The following is a 27362-nucleotide window of genomic DNA, read 5'->3' as shown; positions in this document are numbered from 1 at the left end:
GGTGAAAAACGGTCGATGTGCGGCCCAAACCGGAAGCATGGCTGTCGAAAGAAGCGCGGAACCTCTGCAGGAGAGCAATAAGCTGGCTTCGTTCTGAAGATGACGTGCCATCGTCGATGGAGCAGTGGAAAGCGTCGAGGAGTGACTGATCAACCGCAGAGTCACAAGTAAGTGCGCCAAGGCCCGCAGAAGTAGAAACGGCAGGAGTGTCAAAGATGCAAAAGGTGTCGACTGGTTGAACAAGGCCTAGGCATTCACCATGAGATAAAGCTAAAGGGCAGGCTGTGGGATTGTCGACGACCATTTTCGTGACGCCATTGCGAAGAGTAAGGAGAGCAAAGGGCAGCGGAGAACATCGGCGGCGAATGAACAGCTCAGAGGGCGTAAAGAAAACAGTGGCATCAGAAATAGCGGCGCACGACACAGGCACAAGCAGGGAAGAGCGTGGAGGGACGGAATTGTCTTCGGAAACAAACAGTTTAACACTGGAAGGGTCGTTGTCGATAGGCTCGACGTCGGGAAGTGCAGAAAGTTCGAGTTCGGCGTGACAACAGTCAATAACGGCGTTATTATTTGCAAGGAAGTCCCAGCCTAATATGATGTCATGGGAACAAGTGGGCAGCACGACGAATTCGACGGTATACAGTAGACCTTGAATGAAGACGCGAGCAGTACAGGCAGCGAGAGGCGCTATATTTTGAGCGTTCGCGGTTCGAAGGGAGAAGTCGGAGAGAGGCGTCAAAACCTTTCGTAGTGTGCGGCAGAGTTCGGCGGAAATTACGGATACGGCGGCTCCTGTATCTACAAGCGCCAGGACGGCGATTCCTTCGACAGAGACTTCGATGACGTTGGCTGGAGAGGGACGAGGACTTGGGCAGTGCGACGTGGACGCAGTTCGTGCCTCGGGAACTGCGGCCATCAGTTTTCCTGCTCGGTGGACACGGGACGACGCCGCATCGGAGAAAGCGAGCGACGGCGGGGAGATGGTGCGGCGAGTAGAGGCGGTTGGGCGGTCAGGGGAAAAGGAAGAAGTAGGAAGGCTGGAAGGCGACGAGGAAAACGGAGCGGGGAAAGGTGGCGCCCGCCGGATGTTCTGAAGAGGAGGCATGCCACGACGACAATGGCGCGCCACGTGACCAGCACCACCGCAAGCAAAACATATTGGGCGGTCATCGAAGGTGCGCCACTGGTGGGGGTAAGGTCCGAGTCGCGGTTGAGGATTCGGAAAAGGCTGTCGGTCGGGCAGCGGCATAGGAGGAAAATGCCGGCGGTCGTGAAGCGGCATAGATGGCGGCAAAAATGTCGGTGGTCGATGCATAGAGGGCGGCAGGGGCGCTTGTGGACGAGATCGGGAAACTGCTTCAGCGTAAGTGAGAGGAGCTGTGACTGGTGGCTGCTCAACGGCTGGAGGAACGGCTTGAGAGACTTGTTCTTGAATGAAGTCGCGGATCGTAGGATGCAAAGCAAGGGGTGGTTCCTGGACAGAAGATATCAACGATAGCTGGCGGGCGACCTCTGCGCGAACGAATTCCTGGATTTTTATGAAGAGAGTAGCATGGTTGTAGTCGTCGACCCCAAGGCTGGATAGAGAGTCGGCGGGCGGGGTGGGACGTCGGGTGTGAAGCCGTTGCCTGCGCAACTCGTCGTAACTCTGGCACAATTCGATGACTTCAGCGACAGAGTGAGGACTCTTCGATAACAACATTTGAAATGCGTCGTCCTGAATACCCTTCATTATATGTTTGATCTTCTCCTCCTCTGACATTGACGCATTCACCCGTTTGCAAAGGTCGACAATGTCCTCAATGTAGCTCGTGAAGTTTTCTCCGGTCTCTTGGGAACGTGTGCGCAAACGTTGTTCTGCACGAAGCTTTCTTACTGCAGGCCGACCAAAAACTTGGGTAAAGTTGGTCTTGAAGACCAACCACGAAGTGAGGTCGGCTTCATGGTTGAGAAACCATAGTTTCGCAACGTCCGTAAGATAAAAGGCGACGTTTCTTAACTTGGTAACGTCGTCCCACTGGTTATGGGCACTCACTCGCTCATAAGACGAGATCCAATCTTCAACGTCTTTGTCATCTGTGCCGGAGAAGATAGGGGGATCTCGCTGACGCAAGGCACCGGCACAAACCAAGGTGGCCGGCGCCGTTGGAGGAGCTGGAGGAGTGCGTGCGTCGTCGGGCATGATGGGGGGTAGAGTGCGACTCCGAAGTTCCAGGGTGGTCGAAACCCAGCACGTCCACCACTTGCTAAGAGATTTATTAGCAACGGGCGCGAACGGGTAGCTGTCACAAGCGTTCGGCGAAACACAGCAACCACGAGCTCATGCCGGTAGCGATGGTGCTGTGGCGCAGGCGGCTACTCTTCTTCGTTACAGCACGTTTATTTGATATAATATTGCTTGAACCTTGCAAACCTTCTGCGACGTTTTCCACTTTTCACTGCTGCGTTTGTACTGTAATCAAGGTTAATGACTTTTCTCATCATGAGAAGTTATGACAATGGCGGCTTTTTTTTTAATTTTTAAAAAGAAACAGCGTGAGCAAACTGCGGTGAGGGTAAGAGGCGAAGTGAACAAGAGGTGGCAGCGCCGGCTCTTGCGTCACACAAGTGAATACTTCTGGCGCGCGCAACGCTATATCGGTGATATTCGGCCGTTTCTCGGCCAGCCGAGTCGGGCTAAATCACTTGCGTTTGGCGAGCTAGCGATAACGCGGCCTAGAACGTTCGCTCATCACCACTGGTGGGTCGCGTATGTAGTCTCAAAGCAGAAAACAAGCGTTTACGCCGATATACGATGACTCATTCAGTTTCCCGGAGACGCGCATCCTAGCTAATGAAGCATAGGACGACTTGCACGCAGCAGACGATGGAAGCGAGAGGCGTTTCAGACCAAGTAAGCGTACGCTTTGAGCTGGCTGCTTCATTTTTACTGAGCGCACGTCTGTTTCTCCAGTCTGGCCGTGCGCCGCCCGCACGCTATATCGAAGAAATTCTAAGTCGAATTTCGCAGTAAGCTGAAAAACACTAACACTTCATAGATAGAAAGACGAAAACTGTTTGTTCAGACGTTTTGCAAACCGCTCTGTAACTTTCTAATGGAAATCTTTTTTCCTAGCTTCGTTGCTTCAGAAGTTGGTTAATTCATCTTGACTAATTATCTAACTAAGCAAAATACAAAAGATACCGTGACACACTACATAGAAAAGTGAGCAACATGCATTTGGTCACATCGTCTTAGAGTGCGTCGGCATGTTTTTAGACTCTGGCTAAAGCTAGCTGAAACACCTTGTATGCGTCCGCGTTTGACTATTTGATTCGATATTTGAAAAATTCGATATTTCTCCAACCTCTAGTTTTTTTATGTATACGCACTACACCGCACACCAACTACGTCGAAATGCGAACACCTTATTAGGAGGATGCACAGTGTCAGTCGTCTATGCGGCGATATCCTGAGGACAAAGGCGACATAAGATGCTAGTCGAGGGAAGAATGTTGATGAGAGGTGTACGGGGGCACAGGTAAGTACGACATATATTTTCCCACATTTAATGCTGATGTACCTCTTGTGTCCCATTCCAATTCTGCAGGAATGGCAATGAATGGGGCCAACGTTGTTAAAAAAATAGAAGCTAGTAAAAATTTGGTAACCGCGGCAGTTACTACCTCGGACTGACCGTTACTAACTTTTTACTACCCATTCACTAACACTAGTTATCCATGCAGGTGTGTGGAGGCTAAGTTAATAAAATATATTATTCGTCTTGGCCGTGGCCGATTATGTCATGTTGTGACAATCTTATGCAACATTTAGATAAACTTGTTTCTCTCATTATGTTGGACAAACAGTTATGTGCCCTGTCGTGGCGAACGTATCTGCAGACAGCACACAGTAGAAATTACTGCCCAAAACTTTGAATAATTATGCTAATACTTAAGCTCTCATGGGTACAACCAGCGTTCCCCTTAACTACGGCGATAAATAGTCCTAAAATAGTTCATAAAATACATGTCGTGTGTAGTCACGTAAGTTAAACGAATAAATTGACGTCGGTTACTTAGGCCTACATGCCCATTTGAAAAGTGTAAATACGGAAGAAGACCTCTATGACGATTACCTTCAACTTTTCAATTTAGACACGAAATGTGTAATTAAGAACTTTAATTAGGTGCTTGTCGTTCTCCCCTCTTGTTCTCCCCTCTCACCTCTTAGGTGTTGTGTCGTTCTCCCCCCTTGTGATCGTCTTAGTTGGCGCTGTTCCTTCCTAATTCAAGTATGCACCATCTAGCCCAAATGAATGTTCTCCTGAACTAAGAACTTTATTGATATAATTAATTTAGATAGTTAATGAATTGCTTTAGTTCTTCTTGTAAAGAGGTTTATTGGACGAATTCAACAAATAGGTGGTAGCTCGGAACAGTACGCAGGGAGAACAAGATGCTGGTGTTCGAGCGCCGATCTCGTGCCCTCCGCCCTTGATGATGATCGCTGAGCCTGGGATGTCATTCTCTTCCTTTCTTCATGACAATTGCCCCCGTCGAGAAAGGTGGAGCCATCCTGGCGATCTAACAGGTGGGGACAAGGGGGTCGAAGTACGGCTTGAGGCGGTCAACGTGAACAACATCACGTCCACGTCGACGACGGTCGCCGTGCAGCGTAAGAGGTTCAATGACGTAGTTGACGGGGGAGGTACGCTCGACGACGCGGTAGGGACGATGATAATTTGAGAATAGTTTGGACTACAAGCCAGGGGCGCAGGGTGGTACAAGCAGCCACACAAGTGCTGCTTGTACAATCTTCAGCGTGACGGGCGGCTTCCGACACGGGCGTGCACTCTGAGACATCTGGTGCGTATGGCAAATGATGTCCGCCTAGGCGGTTAATGCATCTGTAGTGACGTGTCTTGATAAAATCTTGTAGGCTTTAAAAAAAAGCGTTCGAGATAAAAAAAAATAAGAAACTGTATATGTTGTTCTTCGTTAAATGATTCTTTATTAAAAGGGCCGGCTGTGCGAAACATGAAAAAATAAACTACAGTAACAAAGGAATGTAGGATAAAAACAAAACAATCGAAAGAAAAAAAATTTGAAGAGCACTAAGGAAGGAAATCTATGCGAAGCGAAGCTTTTGTGAAGCGGTTAATCAAATGCCACATAAATTTGCCCATTTCCTTCCTGCGTATTTGACGCAATGTAAAACTGGCGCATGGGCTCTCACGCAGCCGTGCTGCGAAGTGTTACACACGCGGCTATCATCTCAAAGATGCCAGTCATGCAATTGGCACGATATAAGATTGTGGCAGAATCGAAGAGTACAGAATACGCCTTTCCTACTCGACCAGGCTGTCGTCTTTGTAATGTACCGGAAACTATAGAACACTGCTTTATTGACTGCAAGGACGCCGTCTGGTTTTGGGACGTTCCCTAAGGAACCTTTATAAAAGGACCTTGATGTGAGTCCTCATACGATGCGATATCTTATGCCACCTAAATGTGAAGATGTGCCTTTTGGCATGCTGTTACTTATGGCGTTGCACAGTTTATGGAGAACTCGCATGTTAGATCGGAATGCAGAACCAGTTGTATCTTCGCAGTCACATTTCATTCAGATGATTTCACAACTGAAGGACTTGTATGATCAAAGAAACTGGTATCCATTGTTGATGCAGTGTATCCTTTTGCCTCCCTGTTAGAGAACTGTTTACTTTAATAAGGTTGCTCTGTGAAGTGTCTGTTTTGTACTCGTAGACGCGGCTATGATTGTTTTGACCGCTATATCTTACGCAAGTACGTGTTATATTCGTAATAAATACGAAGAAAAAAAGAAAGACGCGATTGTGGCATAATAGTTAGAGCATCCGGTTGCTGTGCTGGGGAACGGAGCTTTGATCCCACCATCGGGCGCGTATGGTTAATTTTTTTTTTTTAAGTATGAGCTATTCAGCGAGACAACAGCAGCAACTAGCAGCCGCGGTCAGGAAAGTCTGGAAGTGTTCGAAAAAGAATGCTTCACACAGGCGTAGCCTGCAGTACAATATAGGGCGCGCTGTACGATCGAGTGGCGTGCGAACGTCCAATCACAGCCGTGCGTTACCAAAACATTCTCTATCTTAATGTAGTCTCGGCATAAAAAAAAACTGCGAAGAATAACGCACACTATATTCGCAAATATATCCGCCGAGACACCGACAGCATCCAACAACCGCAGCAGCCACGCCAAACCCGCAAGGTTAGGCAAAGAAAGCGTCGCTCAAAACTTTCCACCGATGGGAAGCGAACCTATAGAATGCACGACGTGTTCGTTGCTCTACAAACTCTAGAAACAGATATTAGTACCTGCGCTCACACGCAATTTTTAGAACACTGTATACATATAGGCAATGAAGGTTTTTAGGTAGATATATCTGGGTTGGTTCCTGTCTCGCCTCGCTTGAATAAAAAATAATAATAATAATCTGACCCACGGTGGAATCGAACCTTTGCCGTCGAGCACAGCAGCCCGGTGCTTTCGGAGATAGTTGGCGCCGACAGCAGAAAAAATTACTCTTCCGTTACACGGCCTGTTCGCCAAGAATGCCCATTTGCTAAATGTCACGTGACCAGCATCAGTTCAGAGAAATGTGTACTCAATATGTGTAGCGAAACTCATTGCTGTTTAATGTAACTTTTCTTTTTTTTAGATTTTTGGTGAATGCCCTTTAGGGCAGGGTCGTGCGACTCACCTCTGGCTTGACGTTCTTCTGGACGCAGTCGAGCACCTTTCCCAGTTCCTCTTCGCTTAAGCCTGCGCATGCGTGAAAGAACACCGTGGCGGGTCACATTCACCACCAAACCAGCACGCGTTAAGTGATACAAAGCGTAGAAGGCCACCTTGGCTAATCTGGGACCGAACACCTACAAACGAAAAACTTTGTGAATCAGGGCCGCCGAATTAACAAAGATTTTCGTTCGGAAGTGCACCGTTTTATTGCCCGGCCTCCTCCGCCAATAATATGCCCGGCATCATGTTCGTCTGAAATTTTCTGTTACGAACAATTCTATAACGTAAGAGGTCTTTTGTGAATACGGGCTCTGACATCTGCGGTAACCAGTTGTAATTCGGCGCTATGGCGTGCTCGCAAGCTTAGAAGCGCAGAAGAAGACGTGGGGAGACAGCGAAGACGCAGCGGGAGCGTTATTTTAAACTCCTGTCAACTATTTCTCATATTACACTTCGAACTCACTTCGCACCGCAGAGTTTCCAACAAAAATTGCCAGAGATAACTATGGTGCGCCTGTCAACGGGGGCTGCAAGCATGGCGATTCAACCAGCATCGCCCATATGGGCTGGGAACCAAACTATAGAGCGGAGACTATGGGATCTACCTTCGAGTAACTTGGAAACGTTCGCGTCTGCCACTCCCCTATAGCAAAGGTACGAGTGGCTGCCCCAGAATCACTATAGATTACCGAGCGCTGCGGATCTAGCAGAGCGAGTGCAATGACCATTTGTTCGGCCACCTCCGTATTCTTGGTGTAAACTGAGAGTGCGTTGCAGGCTCGTTCGTGGGCGTCTATTACGGCTACCGAAAAAGCATCGCGACTGACGTGCACCTGGGTGGCTTCTACCAAGACAGCATCCGTAGCAGCCTCGGCTAGAAGAGCCTTCGCGCGGGCGAGCCTTGTCCCTTGTTCAAAGACGGGGTGGACGTTCCGTACACCAAGGTTAAGATCTGGAATGGCCTGAAGAATTTTTTAAATAATGGGGTTTCACGTGCCAAAACCACTTTCTGATTATGAGGCACACCGTAGTGGAGGGTCCGGAAATTTTTACCACCTGGGGTTCTTTAACGTACACCTAAATCTAAGTACCACGGGTGTTTTTGCATGTTGCCACCATCGAAATGCGGCCGCCGTGGTCGGGACTCGATCCCGCGACCTCGTGCTCAGCAGCCCAACACCATAGCCACTGAGCAACCACGGCGGGTCTGAAGAATCGCCGTGTGGCGTACAGTGTCGAAAGCCTTCTCTACATCAAGACTGAGTGTGACCCTTGTATCACGAGTGGCCCTTTTTTATGAGCCTCTTCTTAATTCTAAGCATAGCATTCTGGGTCGAAAGCCCGTGCCTGAATCCGGTCATGGTGTACGGAAAAAGCTAAAATGCTATGATTGCTTGGAAATTAAGAAAGATGAAGCGTATAGTAAGCAAAGCCAAAAGAATTCAGGGAAAATGAGACATCCACCCAATCGTCGCAATCGCTACAGAGGAAACCCATACGGGTTCCTCGAAAGAAAATACTCGCAGTTGAAGAAAAATTGGTGCTGATCCGGGACTCGAACCCGGTACCACCACCTTGGCTCTACCTAGGCGGCTAGCAGATGGCAGGGCGACGTCGAATTTCTCAATAACTCAAACCGAAGGCAAGAGTTTGACGTAATAGTTCTGCGGCTTCGATTCAACTTCACCCTGCCATCTGCTAGCCGCATGGTTAGCTCAGATGGTAGAACGGCTGCCCCGGAAAGGCGGTGGTCCCATGTTCGAGTCCAGGACTAGGACCAATTTTTCTTCAACTGCGAGGCTTTTCTTTCGAGGAACCCGTATGGGTTTCCTTTGTAGCAATTGCTGTGACTCGGTGGATATCTTATTTTTCCTTAATTAATTACTTCTCTTCGCCTTGCGGGTTTCCGCGTAACTATTACGTCAAAGCCAAAAGAAAGTCTGAAGTGACGAGAACGAAGATCAGACAAATCCACGTACTAAACGATGCTGCCTTGGTAACTCAACGACAGCAGCGCCAGAGCTTGCTCAAGTAATTCCAGCATAGGAAAAACTCTATTTCGCTCTACTTTCGCTTTAAACCGGCAAAAAAATCGAGGTTTCGCAGATACCCCTTTGCGCGCGTCGAAGGATCGCGTGTCCGAATTCGCCAGCCGCGAGCGAAGCAAGGGACCGCGCGCTGGCCGATTCATCCACTTTGGTGGCCGTACGAATTTCTCAGGCGATATGCAGCACAGCACAGCAGGTGCTTCGTTTTTCTTTTATTTTTTTTATAGAGAGAATTTTTAAAAATTACTTGTGGCAGGCAACACAGTTCTAGTCTCTGTGCTATAATGCTCTAAAAGATGGACATTAGCTGCACGAGAAATTAAAAATATGAAAAAAAAAGATTTACGAATTATGCCTGACGTGAAACGTCTTTAAAATCGGTCAATGGAATCGCTTGCTAGAACCGCATGTAGCGAAAACATGTTATGGCATAATCGATCATATATTTGCAACCGTACAACATACGCGCCTTAGTTTGGTATCGTTGTGTAGCTAGAGGAGGGAAGCCACTACTCGATAGTACATGTGTCGCGCACACGGACGGTGCCATTGTGGCGCCACGCACGATGATGTCGGAGCAAAATTTAGCCCCACGAGCGGCGTTCAGATTGGCTTATTAGCTCAGCAGTACGCTTGTCCACCCGGCCGAGCGCATGAATGGCTGCCTTTGAGAGAGCTCGTCATTGTGCCATAGTAGGTATAATCTATTAAACTCAAAACTGGTGCTCATCGCGAGTTATAACGCCTACAAGTGTGCGATCGTTGCAGAAATGTCACGCTTGCTCAGCTATGCTCCCCCCCCCCTCTCCCCCCGCACGTTCGACATACTGCTGAAAAGGCGTGAAGACACTCGGGCAGCAAAAAAGAGAGATATCCATCCCCGCTGATTACAGCGGAACGTGTCCGTCTCCACAGTGAGCGCAAGCGCAGCAGATTGAAGCAAACGCAGTTGCCCCGACCATTATATATATGTATACGAGTGCGGCTGGCTCGAGCGGCGCAGGGCAGTCTCGAGCGGGCGCCACCGGTGGGGCATCATTTCTTTACCCTATAGTACCCAAACAGCCTGTGCAAAACAAACGTGCCCACTGAGAATAGAGAGCGAGCACGATTGCAAAGTTAGACCGTAAGACGCCTACTAGCTGTATCGTAAGTTAGGCATGCATGGTTTCTTATGCGCGAGTAAATGTAACTTGTGCATTTCCCTACGTCATTTACGTACCCTATAGTGGCCATACACCCTCTGCAGCATTCACGTTTCATGTACCCCACTGTGGCAGCGTCCTTGAAACAGCTTACCCGCTTTTTAAAAATCTAATTACGGTATATATTGAAATTTACGAATAGCAGCCGGTGAGTTCGCAATTGACAGTGTCAAGTGGAACAACACTGCATTTTTTCCGCAAGTCTGACGGTGCACATCTGGAAATCCGTGCCATCCTCAGGATTCGTTCCAAGTATGGATATGCCTTGCAATCTCGCCGGCTACAAATCGTAAATTGCAATATGTGGGCGGTAAAGTAACAATTAACAACTTAATTAGTGAAGTTCTGATAGTTAGTCGCTTATGCGTTTTGATTTCTCGTACAAGTAATGTCCACCTCTTCGAGTAATCCAGTTCAAGAATGAGAAATGTGCTATTTGCCACAGGCAATTTTTTTTTTTTTAGATTCCGTATGGATAAAAACGTGGTATTTCCACTCACGTTTTTTTACAAATGGCATCGTTAACTTTATTGGTTCGAGTAGGCTATTCCGCACAGCATTCTAAGGCCATTCTTTTTCCTTTCCTTCTTAGTTAACTACTTCCTGTTTCTTTTCGTCCTAACGAAATTGTTTTGGTTCGGTTTGTTTCGCATCGAGCATGTTTTTATGGTTATTATCATCTCTGTCTTCGTTTCCTCTGTAGTCTGTGGCTCCCTTGCAAAAGGTAGACGGTGAATGGACGCGCATTGTGTTGGCGCTTTCTCGTGCGCGCAACGCGTGCACAAAAGAAGAAAGGTTAACTCGGAGAAAAAGTTAATTTGTGGTTTTCCCTTTGCGTTCGCTTCGGCATGCATGCGCACGGCTCTCCAAGAGGTTAGTTCCGTTAGTCAACAAGGAAACGCGTTCCTTTCTTCTTCATGTGCACTAAGTAGACAGCGTTGCGCATACAGTACAGGCTTTCATGACGCGGGCAGCTTGCAATGCGTCAGGCATATTAACGCTACAGGAGCGCGCTTATGGCCCACAACTTTGAATGCTCGCCCTTCTCCGTACTGAAGAATCTAAAGCAGACCGCAAAACAAAATCGCACGACGTGGTCGGAATTCTGAATTTCACGAGCCTGGATAGTCTTTCTTTTCATTTTAGATCTGAGACACACGAGCCTCAGTCCATCCCAACGGCCGTACTAACAAGACAACCAAAACGTTTTCAGCAAGACATCCCGGAACTTTACCAGCAAGTTCCCAAGTTGAAACACGCCGCGAGCAGCCACCTTTCTGACGCGTCGTCCTACGGATCGGGAAGCTTTGTCGCTATACTGCAGCGTTACACTTTAAGGCCGATCCACACGACGGACCAAATTGCTCTTTTGGACCGCGGTACGTGCATCACATGAAAGGACGTCACCAGTTCGTGCGGACCGCCGTTGGCCCGCGCAAGACCGCGGCCCTCGCGGTCCAACATATCGCCGCGGCTTTTCCCGCTTCAGTTTTGGCGGCGGACCGCATGCAAACAGCAGCGATTTTGGCGTAGCCAACGAATGTTGTCCGGCAACAGAGTGTCTTCAGCCAAATCCAATCTAGCTTTCGGCTCAGCAAAAGCCAGTCAAGCCATTCGTTTCATGTCCGCCGTTCCGCCTACCCGTGCGGGCAGCAGATATATTTTTAAACACCATGTCCTCTTGGAGTGACGAGGAGGTTTTTTTTTATTTTGCATTCCTCGTTGAGCAGTTCCCGGCTATGCGAGACTCGAGCCGGAATGGTAGCAATGATAACACTCTGGCCGAGAGTGTAGCTGGTTGGTCTGCTCTGCCGTCTGCTACGGCAGTCCGCCGTGTGGATGTGCTCTGCGCCGGACCGGACCACGGCGGGCCGTGACGTCGCATCACGTGACCGATCGGCCCGCAGAATTGATCCGTCGTGTGGATCGGCCTTTACCAGTCAGATCAGGGTGAAAATTTGCAGGATACGGAAGATGTTTTAGAGCATCTTCGAGCAAACTTCAAGTAGTAGATCGATATGATAAGTACTGAAATTTTCAAATCATTGCGGGGACCGCTAAAACGCCTTATAAATATTAGAAATAATTTAAAAATAGTGTACAAAGTAGAGGTCTAAACCTTAGAGCAGTTATAGCCTAGTCTCTCTACGAGCCAATGAAACCACTGAAAATTGCTGTATAAATTTGGCAGTATATGCAATTAAGCGCGTTAATAAAAGCGGGGTGCCACTAGAGGCGGCATGCAGGAGGAGTTTTTCTGCGTGATCGCGGGAATGAAGCATGTCCGAAGGACACGGTGAGCTACAATGACATGATTCTCTTTCGCGGGAACGTTGGACATATTCCCGTTCCTCGCTAAATTAACGCGACCGCTCTTGCGAACAAGTGTTGGCGCTGCGTGCAACGTTCTGCCGAACAACGAGTGTGCGCGAAGTCGAGATTATAAAAGTCAGCATCACTGAGACTGAGGTTCTGCGACCGCCTGTGGTAATGTCACACCAATCCCTCCTCTTCGGTGTAGTCGTGGTTGGCCATGCACAACTGCGCTCCCGCGCCTGAAGAACGTGGTTACTTCGTACGGTTACTTCCTCGGCAATTTTTCTGCCGACAACGGAGACTGCGAAGCGGCACCAACGACATCTCTCATCCTGCTGGCGTCAATGGAACGCAAGCCCATCACGTGGACTAGCATCGTCTGACTGACTTTCATCACTTCGCAGCCGCCACATCTTCGGCGTCACCAGGCACAGAGCAAGTAAAACCCAGCGCCGAGCAATCCCTCGTCCGTGGGCACGGAGGCACGATAGGAACAAGCATGAAAAGCTTAAGCCTACACCACACGTATACGCTTGCGGACGCGCGCAAGCTCGTGTCCGCGCACCCACGCATGCGCAGGCAGTGCGGCACGGCTCCTACGCGTCGAAACGCGGCGCGATGGGCGCGAACTATTGGCCTCGAGCTCCACCACTGGAAAAGCTGGCGCCACCGTCGGCGTGACGTGCTAGGAGGGATCACGTGGACATCGCGGCCGCCTCGGCTGCTTCGGGCGCGCCGAAGCGAACTGAAAACGAGTTTAAATTCCATCGAACGCTGCGGTCCTCATTTAGTGGCGAAATTTTCCCGCTTCGAGTGTCTCCTTTACAACGCTTAAAAGCACTACAATAGGTAGTGGCCTTTGAAGGCGCGCAACACGGTTGGCTACTGCTCGGTGCCGCAATGCCGGATGTACTCAACGGACCCCGGTGTGAGCCTTATTCCCACGTAGCCGCAGGACAAGCTGCGTGAATTGGCTCGCGAAACATAAAACCGGCAAACAGTCATCGGCTACAACTCGGGTATGCAGCAAGCACAGACGCGAAGAAGATTTCTGCTAGGGCGCCGGGTCTGCGATCTTCGGAAAACGCGCACTGAGACGCTCGCGCGAGTCCGCTGCCCGACTAATGTCATGACGGTTTGGTCGATGAACTTGTCGATGCTATAGATACTAGCAAGTTCAGTGGAGTGGAAAGGCAGCGGTAAGAAGCACATTTAAAAAAAGCATGGCATATGGTCATGTTTCTGTTATGAATTAATGCACTGGATTACAAAAAAAGGAGCAGAGGGAAATTGCACGCTGAGAGCACCGATAAACATGCAGTGCGACGCAACTCGAGAAATAGTATTTAAAGGTAAAATAATTTAGAAGAAAAAAAGATTGAATCGTCGCGACGGCACATCACAGTCCCCGTAGGCGTCGAAGTCTCTACAATGAAATTATTTTTGAACAGCTCTGATAGCGCCCACGTAACAATGGTTACTTGTATACCGCCAAATGCTCATTTTCTGCTGCCTAAAGCTCATGGCACGGTGCGAAAACGCGCGCGCGGAGAAAGCGAAGCAGTGCGCGGACAAGCATGCAGACGCGCAGTCGGTTGCTGCGAATATGCGCGATCGCTGCATTGAGGCTTCGTTCTATTACACTCCATTTAGTTATACAAACACTATAAGAACATATTTGGCATAGTTTGCTCTCAGCGTTTACCTACCTTTCACGCGAGAAGCGGGTTCGGGAGGCTCCATCGCGGCGACCGCGCGCAGTGGCGTTCACTGTACGTATTCGGTAAAGAGATAGCGTCTGTAAACGACTGTGTGCTTTCAGTTTACCCAAGATTATTATTTAGACAGTAAGAAACTTCTCTCGTTTGGAATGTACTTACAGAAATGTCCAAGAGAGCTCGCGCGTGGTGTTTTCAGTGAGCGCTGACAGCAAAACCTATGAGGAGCGCGCCACGTGATCCCTCATACTACGCCAGCGAGGCGCTTCCGATAGATGGCGACTCCGTAACTCCTCGCCGCCAATAGCGCGCTTGGGCTGCCTCGCGTCGGCGCGCCTGGCTACGCACCTACGGCGCGGTACATTCAACTCTCAGTAAAGCAGATTACTATCATGCAAGAAAGTGCTTACTCTTTCCTTTTTTGCACTGATCTAACAGCTCTACAGATATGACGTTTATAGATATCGAAGCATTTTAAAACGCTGCCAATAAAATATTACGAAGTGGCTTCTTCCAAGGCGTCTATGAGTGAGCCAGTGAACGCGTGCTGTCGCGCGCAACGTTACTAGTCTAGGTCTAGTAACGTTGATGGCGCGCGTGGAAGCACGTCTTTGTGGATGTAAACCACCATTTCTCGCGAGGCGTGGCAGCTGCAAGGCGCGTAGACGCGAGCTCGCGCGCGTCCGCAAGCGTACGTTTGGTCTGGGCTTTACGCGTTTTCTTCTTGCTACGCAGGTTAGTTATTTTTCTAAGTCACCATATCATTGCTTCAAATCCCATTATCCTTCCTTAGACGTGCTTCCGTGCCCTGACATTCTGGTTGACCAATTTGTTTCTTTGCTTTTGCTTCTTTGCGGCAACGTTGTGAGTAACCCTGGTCCTAACAAGCAGCCTTCTGATGCACTTGAGGAAGTCTTGAAAACAGTTCGTGATCTTAACCAACATTATTAGAATGGAATCAATGCAACATTCTATGTCTGCAACAGTATGTGAATTAAAAGAACAGCAGGCTGTTTCGCAGACGATATTCGATATAAAAGCAAGATTGCAAAAAAGTTTAGAATCAAACTGCTGTGCTAGATCAGTGGTAACAGAAGACAAAGGAACTACATGAAAGTATACACCATGTTGAAAAATACACATGCGCACTAACGGCCCAGCTCGACAATGCGGAAGATCAGTCCCGTCGTGATAATTTGGTTTAACGCGAAAGCGTTAAGAGGAATCTTTAGCTTGGGTGCTCCTATCTAAATTCATGCAAAAGGAGAATTCGTTTTTCTCGGCAAGGGGGGGGGGGGGGGGGGGGAGGGGCACTGCACCAAATTTGGCGAGGTTTGTTGCATTCAAAAGAAAAACGAAAAATACAGTGACTGTTGGTTTGAAATTTTTTTAGTTATGTCATCAATTTTTAATTAAGAAGCGGCAAAAATTGAAAAAATTTAGAAAACGAAACTATCAAGTTTACAACTCTGCAACTCAAGAATGAAAAGCGATATCACAATTATGTGAATTGCATCTAACAGCACATCTAAAGCGGACAAAACGTATATGTTACACATGAATCTCAAGAAAGGTAGCAATATGGAAATACAGCTTTTGCAGAACACTTGTACACAACCTAACAAATTCAGGTAAGATATAAAATGACATATGAAATTTTTCAGCTTTCAATAATCTAGTGCGTGCCGTTTACAGAACCGCGATATCTGTTCTTGATACAGAGCTATTAATTTGTAAATTTCGTGCTTCTTTCTTTCTCAAACTTTCGAATTTTTGAAAATCTTTTTCACGAAAGTCAGGCCCTAAATCGAAATTCCGCTTCCAACAGTCACTAGAATTTAAATTGCCCTCTCAAATACAACAAATTTCATTAAAATCGGTCCGCGGGTTATCTCAGAAAAACGTTTTTGCGTAATACACGGCAAAAAGATTTTTCGAACCACGTATACACAGGCCTTCAATGTGACGCAAGGAATTTACTGAATTAGTTGGATTTCTCAAGCTGAAATACGTAAAAAAATCGTAAACTACAACTTTCACACAACCTACAGACATGATAGCTCTGGGATTGTAATTTGACTATACGAGACAATATAATTATGTTACGCGAAAACTCAAAGAAACCCCTTCACACACGCACACCGGTCACGGCGTTCACAGACCGGCCGCGGCGTCCGCCATTTTGCGCGCGCCGTTGCTATGGGTGTCTTGGGGGCCACGGAGCGGCGCTCCCGGTTCCTTGTAATAGCAACAAAGAAGGTCAAGCGGAAATTCAGAGAGGCTGAAATAATCTCATGGGTGGCGGCAATGGAAAATAAACCTGTCATGAGTAACTACTCAAGAGGAAAAAACGAAATCAGGAAAGAAACAATTTATGATAACTCAAAGGGAAGCTTTGAAGCGAGATCAGGATGCCTTAGAACACGCACCTATAAAGCGAGATATAAGAAGGAAGATGCATGTTTTATTAGGATGTGAAGATATCTGTCCAGCGGTCGATTTAGGCACCACTGGCCTCCTTGAAACCCTTGGGTTCAGCGAGAGCAGGGAGAAAGTAAACATGTCCGCAATAGAGATTAGTAAGAGGCGATTGGGAGATAGGTGGAAGTAGGGAAACGACAAAAAACGGAGACGTACAAAAACAAAGTTCACAATAGGGGGTCAGAAATTTTGGTTATGGGAATTCATCGTGTTTTTTTTTTCCTTTCTCTCTCTTTAACTTAGGTACGACATTATGCAGTATAAAAGCAAGAGCTTGGTGGCGCAAACTACTTTCCCATTCCAAAGGGGACGCTGATAACATCCATCCCTCCATCCATCCATCCATCCATCCAATACCTGCAGCTGGCGCTCGCCTCCGCCGCATCGTGGCCCACGCAAGAGGCCGTGCTTCCACCACAAAGCCCGCCTTCGTGCATAGCGTTCGCGGCCAGCGTTTCCCGGTAACCCCCCCCATTACGGTTACACACGCTCCAGTTGCCGGGAAGCGTGAGAAGCAGTCAGGGATCTTTGAATGCTATCGCGTTCCACTCTAAGCATCCTACAATTTAAAAAATTTTTTTTTATGGACTATCAGATGTCGCCGGTGAAATGCCATCGCAGACAGAAGAAAAAATGCTTGAGGTAATAAATGATAAACTACAGCTTAATATTTCTCCAGACAGTACTACCCGCGCACATGGAATGGGTCAGTTTCGCACGGCGAAAACGCGTCCACTAATCGTTAAGTTTGAAAAGTACAAAACTAAAGAACTGGTGCTCTCAGAGAAGGTTCTATTGAAGGAACCAAACGTATGTATGGCTGAGGGCTATTATACAGCTACACGAAACCTAAGAAAAATCCTAATTGAAAATGGTAAAGGGAAGAAGTTGCCACTTACATTGAGGTACAAGGAACTGCTCGTTGATGGCAAATGGTACGAATACAGCGAAACAGAAGGCACTGTATACGCGAAATTCAAACCTCCGACAGTTCTCAGAACGCTGATCGAGCATTGCGGTCCGGTCGCGTTCTTTCAGCAATACCATAGGAAACCGAGAGGGGAGGTTGCTCTGTATGAGTACTCGGTTGTCTTTGCTAAAATATTTTTTTTAAACAAGACCAGTTACATGATATTATTAACGATTGTTCCGCTGACATCATCGCACTGACGCTTCGCGTCGGTGCGTCTTTTCCGTGTCGGTTGTGGCTGGGAGTTGCCTTCACGAAAGCTCACTCAGCACTAATTGGAATGGCTGATAGTCCTGGATGTGATGTTTGCGGACGCGAGGAGAACACTGAACATTTATTGTGCCACTGTCCTCAATTTCAAGTACAAAGACAATCTTTGTCCAAATGATTGAGGAAACTGTATTATCGTCCTCTGAGTGAACAGAGAGTACTGGAGCACCGTCCCCACCAATCATCGACTCAGAAGGCAGTGAAGGCACTTTTGTGCTTTCTGAGAACGTCTGGTTCGCACGAGCGGCTTTGACTCAAGTACTATCCGTGCACGTCTCTATACTCTCTCTCTCTCTTCCTTCTCTCTCTTAACCTTCTCCCTTGCCCAGCGTAGGGTAGCCAACCAGACTCTTGACTGGTTAACATCCCTGCCTTCCTTATATCCTTCCCTTTTTCTCTCATCGCACTGATGGAAACATGGCTGAGCAACAAAATAACGAATTCTGAGCTGTTTCATTGTTTTACCAATTATGCTGTTTTTTTCGCAATGATCGTAGCAACAGAATCGGCGGGGGTGTTTTGCTTGCTGTTAAGATGTGCATTGAGTGTGTCAGTGTGCCTATTATCTGTGAAATGGAAATTACTTGGTTTTGCTTGACATTAAGTTTAAAAGGATAATCACTGGTGTCTGCTGTAGACCACCCATAAGCGCTAAGTCTTTTTGCGACAGCCTGCATGACTGCCTAGATCAGATTGTAATTCGGTATCCAGGTATGCAGATACTTTTAACGGAAGATATCAGTGTTCCAAACATCCCATGGACGCACACTCGTCCCTTCCCTAATCCATCAACACCGGAATCAAATGAATTTATCGCAGTTTGATGTGACTACGGTCTTACACAAATTGTCGTCCGGCCCACACGCGTACACATACTTTCTCGTTGCTTGAGTTGGTTCTGACGTTATCAGTTGATAACATTTCACCAGTTGCGTACCTTCCTGGTATAAGTGACCATGATGCCTTGAATTTCACGATAACGTTATAACGTTCATCGCAACGCAGGCGTCTAAAGACCATCATAGATTATAACAAAGCTAACTGTCCCGCCATTAACAAAGCTCTCTGTTGTTTTCTAGACACTTTTTGCTGCAGTTTCGTCATCGCTCAGTTGAAGAAAACTGGCGCAGCTTCTAGAATAACGTTTCAGAATTAATTCATGAGCACGTTCCTTCTCGACGCGCCTAAACAATAACGCCCCCTAGTAAATCAACTTTCTAACAAGAAGAAACGTTTATTTCGTGTTGCGAAGTCATAAAGCCTCTCGATGGCTTGCAGACAGACATGCTACGAACAGCTACCTGTCTGCTTTAAGAACTACTAAACTGTTCTTCTTCAACACTACTCTTCCAAATTTACTGAAATCCAATCCTAAGCGTTTCTGGAATATTGTAAGAGGAAATAGTGAAAATAAAATCTTACCATCAATATCATCTGGGGACCCTGTGGACAGCGACGTCTGCGCCAGCATGCTAAATGATTCGTTTGTTAATTCTTTTTCATCATCAGACTTCAGTGGTGAGCATCTTGTGCTATGTCCTTATCATTATTATTTAATGGATCCTATTGTATTTAGCGCGACGGGAATAAATGCAATCATCCAGAATTTAAAAATGAAGCCTTATGGTTTTGATCAAATAAATACTAAATTCTTGCGTAACACGGTTGAATACTGTTCCATCATTCTTGAATGCATTTTTTCGCAATCGTATCATTCTGGAACACTTTCCCACAGACTTGAAGACAAGCAAAGTAATTCGGATCCACAAGTCCTGGGAAACTCAACATCCTAACACTTACAGGCCGGTGTCCCTAACATCCGTACCCTACAAAATAATGGAGCACATTACCTTCACACATATGAATAATTTTCTGTAGTCCAACAACTTTTTAACTCCTACACAACACGGATTCCGCAAATATTTTTCATGTGATACTCAGCTCCTGTCATTCACTAACGACGTGCATGCATATTTAGGCATTGATTTTCTAACTCACTGCATATTTTTAGACTTCGCTAAAGCACTTGACAAGGTAAGCCATTCGCTGCTATTACATAAACTTAGTGTGCCTAATATTTATCCCGCCATATTTACCTGCATACACGCTTTCCTTACCTCTCGTGTTCAGTTAGTCTTTGCTAAAGATGTCTGCTCCCCTTCGGCACCAGATGGAATAGGTGTGCCTCAAGGATCAATGCTGGGCTCCTTGTTGTTTCTTACATATACATCTGACTCACCTACTTACGTTTCTTCTAACATATGTCTGTTTGCCGATGATTATGTGCTGTAGCGTAAAATTGCTAATGATGCCGAGATTAAAGCCCTTCAAACTGACCTTGATAGCATCATGACTGGTGTCGTATTTGGAAGATGGAATTAAATATAAGCAAGTGCAAACCAATGACCGTTTCTCGTAATGACTTGACGTGCTCTACTTATTATATGTCCCATTGCAAACTGTAACTTCTTATCGTTACCTTGGTGTTCACATTACTAATAACCTTTCTTGTAAATTACACATAGAAGATATAACATCAAAAGCTTTTTGCACACTCGGATACTTTCGCCGGAATTTCTCTTTAGCGCCATCATGATTGAAACTGATTTTTTACACCACCTATGTTCATCCACAGCTTGAATTTGTAGCATCCATCTGGCACCCATCTGGGACGTACATCTGGAATTTAATTCAATGCCTTGAAGCCGTGCAAAATCGCTCAGCTAGATTCATCCTAAATAACGACCACAGGACCGCCAGTGTAACAAAAATGAAGCGCATTTTGCGCCTCCCCTCGAAAAAAACTATACCGTCTTTCACTTTTTCGTAAACTTTTCTACCAAAACAGCACTCTGCGTTCACGTTGGATTCAACTGGAGTCATTTATTTCTTCTCGCTTGAACCGTCCCGGAAAAGTCACCGTACCTCATTGTAACACCAGTCCCGTACTCGCATTCATTTTTTCCTAAAACATGCAATTAATGGAATAACTTGTCACCATCGTTAGTGACTATAACAGCTCCTGTCCTTTTTATGACCACAATAGAAAGGGTAATGTAGTTATTATGCCCTAACAAGTCAATGTTGCGATTTGTATTGTGGTGCGTTTATGTTTGGATTTTTATATTAGCATGTGCCTGTTGAGTTCCTTTATTCTTTGTATTTATTTTTTACTCTGTTTTGTTTTGCATTGTAATGCCATAAGCGTCACCATATTTTCTTTTGCTTATGCCTCTCCCCTCTGTAATGTACAATGTACCTTGAGGGTATCATAACTAACTAACTAACTAGCTAACTAACTAACTAATTAACTAACTAACTAACTAACTAAATAAATAAATAAATAAATAAATAAATAAATAAATAATGGTCGGATATGTTGGCCGAAAAAAAAAGGTTGTGTTGGACATAGAGATATCGTTCTTTTTTGGAGACAGCGACTAACGAGGTAATGCCTCGTCCATCCTGCTTGACGCTTGAGGTGGCTGCCGTGTTTGACGATTTGCTCTTACGTAACCATATGCAGATTTACCGTTCTTCTCGACTAACCACAGTGGCGGGAAGAATGAGGCTTGTTGGTACGACATTGCGAAAACTGCGCCAAGTATTACGACAAGACAAACAGTGAAGACAAATACGTTAGCACACCCGTGCCCCGTGTCTTTGACAGATGCAGAAACGTCACATCTTCGAAAAGTGCATGATCGTTCAGAGAAGCAATCAAAAGGAAGTAGCAAAATTTTTAAAAAAAGTTGCTCATGTGCATTGTTACAATTGTTTGGCTTTGTCGACCTTATCATTCTTCGTTTTTTTTTTCTTTTTTCATGTCACACTGGTTTAGAAGTTTGCGCCCGCAAAAACGCCATTTGCTTCTCGTGGTAGTGCACAAAGTGATCTCTTTATAGTCTGCCGACCCGGGCCTCTCGATCGCTGAGCCGAGTAGCAGCCGTCAGTGACCAGTGCGGAAGTTCTGCTTAACCGAGTGGTTGGTTCATGTTATGTGAACTTTTTTAAAGACGATGCCTTTCTTAACGTGCCAACCCCACTTTTCCGTCTTGGGTATGTCTGTTTCTAGCCTCTCTTATGGTCCAATCCCGAAGATGTGCAGTCTAAAAAATGTGGGCCTATCCCGAAGGTTGTGCAAAGCCGTTCCCGTGGGCATGTGCAGTCTAAAAATGAGTCGATCCCGAAGATAGTACATTCTAAAAATTTAACCAGTCCGACGCTCCTCCTACTGTCCTCACGCGAAAACTGGGGCGATAGAGAGTCGCACGCTGTGACTCCGCACCATTCTCACCGCCAACTCGATCTGGAAGGCATTGTCTTTGATCGACGCCAACTAGAATTTGAATTGCTTTCCAACTTTGTGTTTGCATTGTGTCTATAGGAAACCAACCACATACATACACATTGTTCCTCGCGTCTATAAATTCGGTTTAAGCAGGTTCCTATTAACGGGAGTCTTCTGTATTTTGAGCACATGGCAAAGATCTCTTACAAAAGAAAAGCTCAGTGAATTCGGCCTCTAGTGATTACCGCTGGGGGGATCGTTCGAACAGGACATACTCGGACATTAGTCTGAACCAAGTGAGTGGCCTGATCCCAACATGCAGTGTGAACGTAACCCTCAAAACTGTCGCGGACGGTTACTAAAGAAACATTTCTGTACCAACCGAGCACGGCTGCTGTTGTTTAACAGGCTGGACAGCCGAACTGTTAAATTCTTGTCAGTCCGGACGGCCGCCATTGTCAAAACGCTTAGAACGACTGAAAGTTGAGCAAGCTGGTCAGTATTCATTGTATTGATAGCAAGCGTGCACGCGAACACGTACGCTAGTAGACACAAGTGTGCACGTTGTCATTTTTGTTCTACTTGTGTACGTATTTCCCACCTTTCTTTAGATATCATGAATTGCCAAGATACCAGCGAAAATTTAGACACAAATTAGGCGCGCTGTCGACGCGTAGGTGAAGTGAAACGAGAACAGGGACGTAGAACACATGGCCAGAACTTTTTTTAAAAATTCTTTTCTGTGGTTCACCATCCCCGTCCTCGACTAAACTCGAGCGCGCTTTTTAGACAGGCGCTCGAAGCAAGTCGTCCACTGTGGGACGTTTTCCGCCGCGTTTAATAGCAACAGGGGAGAACACGAAGGTTGTTAGCTACAAGTGGAGCTAGTTTCAAAAGCATTCCAGCAACTGCTCTGTCCGAATGCGCGGAGCCATAAACGTGCCATAGAAATAAAGGTGGCGATAGTTTATTGCGTCCACTACACTAAGCTCTGTTATGACCGACAAGTCAGGTGCGAGAAGCATTCAAACGGTCTTCCCCACGTCGACATAATTGCCCTCTTCTCCGAATCGACTCCACCTCGTTCTCCACGAGCTGACATAAAAGGCAGAAACCGAATGTCAAGACGACGTCGCGCTTTTGCCCGAGCTGACACAAAAGGATAGAAGAAGAAACCGGGTGTCAAGACGACGTCGCGCTTTTACCTGAGCTGACACAAAAGGATAGAAGCCGAAACCAAAGGTCAAGACGACGTCACCACTTTTCCCCGAGCTGACACCAAGGATTGGCAAAAGGAAAAGACAGGCTCCGGAGGAAGATGGCGGCGACGACAGGACCACCAGTGGTTATTTAAGGCCGTGGGGACCCACGTGTTAATAAGACCGCTCGAGACTCAGATGAGAGTCACATCCGTGTACCAATAAAGTGAATGGAATCTTTTCTACTCTTTTTCATCCTCACTATGCCCGGCTTCGTCGTTGTTTCCCGATTCCTGCGCTGAAGGCCCACCTCACCCGGTCAAGATTATATCAGCACCTGCAAGTACCGCTAAATGTCGACAAGTTGCTATTCGGGTTCTAGTATTCGCAACATTCGCAAATTACTGTCATTCGCACTGCACATCATTAAGCATATACCTTATTGAAAGCATAAATCGATTATTAGGAACAAATAAACAGTTTGCTCGCCTATACTCGGCACTTTTTGGAGCTTATACATGGTTGTGCATCATCAGAATGAAGTTATAAAATAGAGTATCGTGAGCGTCTGAGCGTGTTCTTTTACTTTCTTTCTTTTCCCCGCATGATCGAAACACTTCTGAACGACATGTATCCGGGGACCTACGAGCGGGACTGCAAGCTCTGCCCGCCGGGCACGCCCAACACCCTGTACCACATGGTACTGGGTGCAGGAATAACCCAGACGTACCACCGTCATCGCCACCACCAGGCGATAACGCGCAGAAAGAAGCGGAACCAGAAGAAGATACGGAATACCATTGGGAGGCTCTGCTACTGACGCAAGACCCTAAAGACCAGCTACAGTTGGTTAACAGGGCTCGGGCGGCGGCAGCGAGCCATGGCTACCTGGACTGAGGAGGCCACCCACCTTTGGGCTCAAGTCAAAGAAGCCTGGCCAAACAAAAGAGATTATTTTCTCTCTCTCTCTCTCTCGTGCAGCTTGCTCTGCGGCATAGATGTTTATTGAAATAAAAGTGCGGAGGTCCTCTTCATAAATATCAGTAGCGGCTTAGCGACTTGTCGTACTTGAGCCAACGCCTAGCTTCTCTGTATTCTCCGTTCGTATATAGCTTGGTAGCTCTCTCTCGAGTAACCCTCGTTCTTGGGCAGAGCCACAACAGGTGGTGAATCTCCACTGTAGAAGCTGTAGCAGAACACTTTGGACAGTTCACCGAATGTTTCATTCTTGTTATCATCTACGTATACATTCGAGACTAAAAGAGAAATGCGCATCGTCCGTGACGATAGTGTAGAAAAATCCATTTTTCTCTGTAGTTAGAATGGCCGCGGCAGATGGCGCCGCTGATATACAAAATAATGTTGCGTATTCATATTTAGTTAAAAGAAAACGTACGGTGCTGCATGCAACCAACCCACTGCCAAATGCCATATTTGAAGAAAAAAAAATTGAGTACGAACAATCGCGGTTGAGCTGGAAAGACGTGCAGCTCCCTGAGCGACGGAGTCCCTTCTGCACTACTTCACTTCTCGTGTGCCATGCACGCTATACGGCCGGAATGAAAGTTATCGTGTTGTACTGCAAACAGCAGTTACGAGCGATGGAATGGACTGCAGGTGTCCGTCCATTAGCAGCAAAAATTTCGAACAATTCTCATAAAATGCCTTTTTGTTTAACTTGTGCATTCATGTGGCGAATCGAACAAGCGTTTATCGACTGCAAGCCAAAGAAAGAACTCTAACCACTACTCCACGCCCGTCTTCTGCAGCTATCAACCGTTATAAGCTATAGGAAATGAACTGCCTGGCTGTACATATTCCCGGGTTGTACATTTGAGGCGGAGATTCACTTTAAGCTACCTCATAATAGGTCGCCCCCTCCCTCATTTTTTTTCTTTCTTTCTTTAGCAAGCCGCTTTACAAAGGCGTTTTTTCAAGTTCTCCTCAACGTCTGAAACATTCACAAGTGAAATCAGCGGCCATATTCACAAAACCTTTTGTTCGTAAGAGCTGTTTGCCGGTGTCCCGCCGCTTTTCCTAATAATATATCTCCAACACCACGTTCGGCTGGCAGCTGCTCTTACAAACAGCTCTGGTGTAATTTTATTTTTTATTGGGTGATTACGGGTCCAGGTGCATAAGCTGCGGCACTGGTGTAAGCAGCTGAACACCGCTGACAGCATGTACGACGGCGGCGTGCGCATGCGTAGGCCACCACTATACCTCACAATTGATGGCCGTGCATGGTTGGAACACTTGATGCGAATCCGAAATGGCGCGCAAACACTTCGTTTGCCCGTTTGATACGAGCATTTGTGTACTCACCGCAAATGAAATCACCGGCAAACACGGCGGTCACGAGGAGGAGCAAAGACAGCACGCACGCTAGAGTCACTTTCGCCATGGCAAACGAGAGACTGGGTTGGGCAGGCAGCGGGTGTGTTGCAGTGCGCTAGCGACAGTCGTTCGCACTGCCGAGCAAGCTGCGGTGCGGGGCAAGGTGGCTGAAATTTCCCGTGCAGAAATGCTCGTAGGCCCCCCGCGGGCCCTTGATCTTATACGCAGCCACAGAATGGCCGTCAACTCGCGGTGGGGACGAGGTGAGCAAGAGACCAGTTCAGCAGCAGCGCGACCTTCGAGCGCGCGGATTTCTCGCCCTTTTTATCACGATGTTCCGTTTCGTACACGCTTACTACGTACAGGCTCGGTCCTCAACGTGTGTTCGTGTGCACGATTCGCGACCGTGGAAGTTTCCACTGACGTCACCATTGACCACCCCGCAACAACTGGATCCTGTTCGCGAAGCTCCGAGCCGTGCCGGCAAAGTGTACCACTGTTCAGCACGCGCCGTTGGCGAATGAATGCGAACACCAGTGAGCACGCAACGCAAGCTAGCTTGGCACTGCCGGCGCTACACTTCGGGCTGAACGACCAGTATAACGGAAGCGCGAAGTCTGAGAAACTGTCGATGTCCGGATGGGCTCGAACACCGTGAAAGGAGACGAACAAGGTGCTCGACTGGTCTGCTGGCGGCTGTCGCATGGCATAACGAACAGTCAGAAAACAGTACAGGGCAAACGACGTCGCGTGCTCACTACTTGTCGTTGTTAGCGAAAACGTGACGCCAAAGGATCGCTCACATGTAATTGTACGTAAAGCCTGCATGAGAGATTCAGTATAGCAACTGGCACCCTCGTCCACGTGTTCTTGCTTGCGGTATGCGCGTGATAGCATCCTCGCGCGCATTTCGTCAGCAGTATGAGTGTTTCTCTCGCAACAAAACTCTGCTTTGCCGACAAGTTATATCTGAGAGGCCAAGTAAAGATACGCAGGGCAAATTATTTCCGGGCAAACGGTATGCGCGAACGGTGAAGGCTGCGTACACAGCCGAACCGGCGGCCTCTCCACTAAATCACTTGTGCTGCAGAGTCGCGGCGGAGGGAAAACACTGCACGCCTGCGATACCACCGACATTCCCGAGGCTGGGCTTTTGACAAACGACGTCTCCTGCGCCTTCGTTCGGCTAGAAGTGACTCGCCTCTCGCCTCCCGCTTCGAACGCAACCTGGAATCGCTGTTAGGACCGCGACACGAGCTTTGGCGATGAGAAATGGCATTACTCGGCGGTGGCGACGGCCAGTGAAAGTGCGCCGGCGGCCTTGCCCCGGCCGCCGACCCACTTCGCGGCTCGTCCGCTTCGTCCGACGGCGCCTCCCCACCGCTTGCGAGAGCGCACATACCGCTTCTACGTGGGTAAAGTGGCTCGTCTTATAACTCCGCCGAGCAGCGCAGTCGCTGGAAAACTACATACCGATAGGTTTCCGTGATAACGAGTCAATCTACGACGGCTGTGTCTTGGCTCAGCGTGGCCTTTCCAGGAGGAGTTCTCTGTGCTCGTGATCGTTGTTGCCATATTGGTGGTTCAAGCCTTGCAAATTCTAGCGGGTCTTTGCTTAGCTCGAGCCCCTCACCAGGAAAATATGCAACGGTTCTGTTCCAATGTTATATACATTGGCCAGCATTGGCCATTATATACATTGGCCATTGTTATAAAAAAAAGGCCAGCCTCTTACACTGTGGCGTGAGTCTGTTATCGTTTCTC

The 27362-nt window shown here is 47.3% G+C and overlaps 1 protein-coding gene across 1 annotated transcript in view; it reads right to left on the bottom strand.

Annotated features, from left to right (window-relative positions):
* The window catches only part of LOC139047565 (uncharacterized), a 54310-nt gene extending 28464 nt beyond the window's left edge, over nt 1-25846 (bottom strand). Inside the window, exons 1-2 of the mRNA XM_070521407.1 lie at nt 25587-25846; nt 6726-6787 (exon numbers count right to left, since the gene is read on the bottom strand). Coding sequence (XP_070377508.1) covers nt 6726-6787; nt 25587-25665 — 141 coding nt within the window. The 5' untranslated portion in view covers nt 25666-25846. The remainder of the gene's footprint in view (nt 1-6725; nt 6788-25586) is intronic.
* Nucleotides 25847-27362: the final 1516 nt, after the last annotated feature.

Source organism: Dermacentor albipictus, chromosome 1, assembly GCF_038994185.2.
Source record: "Dermacentor albipictus isolate Rhodes 1998 colony chromosome 1, USDA_Dalb.pri_finalv2, whole genome shotgun sequence".
Taxonomy (NCBI): Eukaryota; Metazoa; Arthropoda; class Arachnida; order Ixodida; family Ixodidae; genus Dermacentor; species Dermacentor albipictus.
The sequence above is the reverse complement of the archived record's forward strand: the minus strand, read 5'-3'. Positions and strand labels throughout refer to the sequence as shown.